This window comes from Merops nubicus, unplaced genomic scaffold (genome assembly GCF_000691845.1).
Source record: "Merops nubicus isolate BGI_N331 unplaced genomic scaffold, ASM69184v1 scaffold15979, whole genome shotgun sequence".
Taxonomy (NCBI): Eukaryota; Metazoa; Chordata; class Aves; order Coraciiformes; family Meropidae; genus Merops; species Merops nubicus.
The window spans coordinates 3,467-7,877 of record NW_008631824.1 but is presented as its reverse complement, the minus strand read 5'-3'; the positions used below and the strand labels follow the sequence as shown (position 1 = coordinate 7,877).

At 38.4% G+C, this 4,411-nt stretch overlaps 1 protein-coding gene across 1 annotated transcript; it reads left to right on the top strand.

Moving 5' to 3' along the window:
- Window positions 1-2,207: 2,207 nt before the first annotated feature.
- On the top strand, window positions 2,208-3,795 carry TMEM252 (transmembrane protein 252; the record flags this gene model as incomplete). Its single annotated transcript, XM_008947720.1, has 2 exons — window positions 2,208-2,485; window positions 3,578-3,795. Coding segments are annotated over exons 1-2 (496 nt in total), but the record flags the coding sequence as incomplete, so codon positions are not given.
- Window positions 3,796-4,411: the final 616 nt, after the last annotated feature.

The following is a 4,411-nucleotide window of genomic DNA, read 5'->3' as shown; positions in this document are numbered from 1 at the left end:
TGAATTGCTATTGCGTACAATGATCCTGAGGTATCAGACTCTTATGCCAGAGAGTTACAAGAATATTGACATCCTAATAATTACTAGTACAACGATTTCCTTCTTGTCGTCATCAAACAGGGTAAACACAGTACAGAAAACTACACGTGAATGTGAGTTGCAGATACTCAGATCAGAAAAAAAGAAATATGTGACTTCTGGTAAAGGAAACAGTGGTTTACAATAAATATTTCCAGACGAGACTGCAGTCTGGGAAGCACCCTACTTATATCACTTGGTTTATCATATCAGTCACAGATTAGCTGGCACTCGCTCATACTCTTACCTGCACATGAAATATCGTCACGCTTCCTTAGTGCTGTGTAGGTGGCCATACCTGAGGGCTGAGAGAACAGGACTATTTCAACTTTGAGAGGGTTTTGCCCTGAAATGAAAACTACTCCTAATCACTTGTTGGCTGAATTCCTCACTTATGGAAGGAAGCAGCTGATCTTGCTGTGTTTTCACTTTTGCCACATCATAAGAGTGACCCACCTTAGAAAAATTCTGTCTAATGTTTGTATTGTTTTAAAAGATTTGTTCTTGATCTTGATGTTCTGATTGATAGAGCCTGAAAATAAAAGTGAGAAAAGCATTCACAGATACTTTGACAACTAAAGAATCAGTAACAGTGGTGGGAGTTTGCAATAATTGTACTTGATCAGAATGTGTGACAGATTTTTACCAGCTCCTATTTCCTTATAACAGAAATATCCACCACATTTGGATAAATACAGGGCAAAAAAATACAGTGTTGCTTGAGCAGACATTCAATGTTACTTCCTCCTTCAGGATTTTCATAAATTACCTACAGTATCCAGACCCAAGCATTATAGTAGAAAGTTTTCTTGCATTAATATCAGAATTCCTGCAGCTCCCATAGATTGTAGTATTGAAACAGGCAATCTGCCATAGGTAGGAAGAAACTTTCCTATAAGCAATGGCAGAAAATTCTTATAATCATTTGTTGTAACCCACCTCACTGAATATCATCCAGCAATGCCTGCAATAAACTCATTATTGCAATAAAGAGTTGAACTCGAGCCTATTTTTTGAATGGTCCCATGTTCTGATTTTCTCACTGTGTGTAATCGAGATTTTACAACAAATCTAGGCAAGGTCTGGTTAATCACTCCACTGTTGAACATATTCAGAAACATAACATAACATGTTAACTTGTTCCAAACAAGGTAATATGAAGAGACTAGTCAAGTTCTTTTTACGGAGTTTACCACACTCTGCCAAAAACTAGTGACTATATTCTCCAGGAGAAAATCCACAGGCTAATTCCAAAGATTGTTTTTTGCATTAGAGGTAGGAATATTTAGCACTAAAATCTGTTTGTAGCAAGCACGCATAAATTTTATATGTCTAAGTCTAAGTGGAGAACTGGGTATGGGTGTTCCTGAATAGCTTTGAGCACTGACCCTTCTGAAATTCTGTCAATAAAAATTGCTGGAAGAGAGAAGAGAATAATGGCAAAGGAATCAGAGTAGAATTGAACCTATAGACAAAGAAGATTTCTTGTATGCCTATGTCCTTTTTTGACATTATGCAATTTTATTTTCTTTCTATTTTGTATCCTAAATTCATTGATTATATCACATCGCAAGCTACAAATTTATCCTTTCTCAAAGGACTACTAAAAATATCATGGCAGCTGGATAAAGTGTTAAAGACAGAAGGAGACAAAAATCTAAAGAAAGCTAAAAATGTGTGATTAAGAAAGTGTATTTTCTATTCAAACTTTTAACAGGGAGTTATGAACAATATTTTTGGGAGGGTTAACAGGTTGGTTTGTTGTTGTTGTTGTTGTTTTAAGACAAACAAATACAGAAACTAACTGTGTAAACCACTGCAAATTGTAACATGCAACAAATGCAGCAGTTCTGTTTGCATTCCATAGAGTTTGGTGGCAAAAGAATGGGGCAGGAAGTTACTGTTCCCTTCCTCAAAGAAGGTTTAAGATTACAAATTAATCTCAGAAGAGATTATGAGTATCTCAAAGAGTTAATGAGTATCTTAAAACTGCCTGCTTCTCCTAATTGTCCAAAGGCCAGTTGATCCTGAAGTGTATAAAATACCAATGCATGAAGATGAGAAGGAGAGCCGAGACAGCCAGCAGACAAACAGCATACAGCAGCCAAGTGCTGTGTCTGCCGGGAAAGATGCCAAAAGCTGTTTTCACCTTCCTTCGTCTTTTTGTGCTCTTACTTGGTTTCTCCACTATTTGTCTGGGAGTTCTTTGCATTTCCACAAATTCCTCCACATGCAGATGTGGAAACAATGAGCTGGTGTTTTATTGCCTTATGGCTTTGGGGTTCTTTCTCCTTGTGACTGGCATTTTCTGGAGCACGTTCCATGAAGTCTTGAAATACCGCGGCTGCAGCAGCACCTTCACTCAAAATCCCAGCTGTAGAGAGCTCCGTGTCAGCACCATAGACAGGTATGTGTTGCAGACTGCTGCTCTTGAATTGGGAGGGAGGGGTGCCATTTTGTAAACATACTGGAAGCAGAGAGAAGCAATACAAGATTTTACCCAATTTTAAACATGTCACTGTTTTATTTTACTTCTGTGGAGAGAACTGTAGTCTGAAATTTGATTTGCTAGAGCAAGCAGCAATGTGCAAACAGAAATTTGTGATAAAGAAATACATAAGGTAAGGTATACTACAGGAAACATGGTAGGTCACACAGAGGGGTCCAAAACCGTTCATGGAGGGAGCAGGTGCAGCTGCAGCTGTACCAACTTCATGGAGTTCCTGCAGGAGCATCATTAGTTCCATCTAAACAAACAATTCCAGATGTGCTGCTGCGTGATATGCGCTCATACGATTTGTTACCACTGAGGTATGCGGGGAGCTTCAGCTTCCACTGTGACGTCCCTGCTAAGGTTTTCTCATGTAATTGCCCTCGCTGTTTCTGAGCAAAGTCTGATGTTTTTAGAAAGTATGTTTCTTAAACTGATCTACACTGGGCCTGACAAAAGTCTTGAACCAGGTCACTGCATACAAATTCCTTCACCCAGTGGAAATAGCACCAGAAATACCAACAATGGGTGCTCTAAAAGCACTATAAAAACAGCCTTCAGCAAATTTTGGTTAGATAAGCAGAAATACATTAAATGTACTTTTAAACTGTGGAAAAAAATTATTATCATACTAGTAAATAACTCACTAATTTAACCTACTTTGGACAGCAATCTTTCTTCATCCAAATCAAACTTTTCCTGGGCACTTGTTAAAATACTCATAAGCATGAGTGTTTGAATACCATGGGTGGGAACTCTCATGAGGAAGGCTCATCTTTTTAGAGTGCTATGTTTTAGTAAAACATTTTTTCAGAAAGACACAGGTAATGATATCAGCTATGCCAGCTCTTTCTATATTAATATATTGTGTTGATTTGAACTTACATTCTTTTCAGTTTAAGCCTCATCTAAACTCCAGAAACACAACAGACAAAGCATCTAAAACAGCTCTCTGAGACAAATCACATTTCACTATGATGTGTTTCTTTTTGGTTTGCTTTTTTTCAGGCCTGACTTCTATCCCCCCTCTTATGAAGAGAGCACAGATCCTGAGAAACAGACCTCACCACTGCCAGTTGCCTTCACACTGAAAGAGCAAGAGGTCATCAATATCCCTCCACCCCCATACAGTGAAAGCAGCGCAGAGTTCATCAGTGAAACTAATGATCAGGAACAGCCACCATCATATGAATTATCTGTGCAACAGCTACAGCAGCAGCAAACAGGTGTGCAATACTCAAACCCCGCAGCAGAGTCAAATTCACATCCATCCATGCAGGAAAACAGTTACCAGCAGGACACAGACCATCAGAGAACCTCACAAAGAGCAACATCTGTCAGAACATCTGAGACAGGCATTGGGTAAAATTCTGCTTCTGTAAAGTAAAGAAAAGTGGGGAAAAAAAGACATCTAACAGTGTACCACTTATGGAGAAACTGACCAAGAGAAGCACTGACCATTTGTGTGTTTGAGTGGAGTTGGAGGGGATATATATATATATAAAGATATTTCAAAGCAGAATGAATCTCTGTGGAGATAGAAATAATCAGGCTGTATCTTAGGAAAGTCAGTACCACTGGCAATGGGAGTTTCTTGTGCCTACAAGAAATGAAGCATCATGCTATTATCAGTCTTAAAAGACTCTTGCCTCATAAGGAGTTTCAGCTGAAAGTTCTTATGTGGTTTTGTAACATTAGCTCACTTTGGAAAGCCATTAACCTAGCCTTTGTTTGTAAATCGTAAATTATTTGTCGTAACTGATTATTTTTGTGTCATATGCCTTTCAAGTTATTTGCTTTATTTTGGGGTACTAATAGCTGGTATTTTATTATTGAATTCAT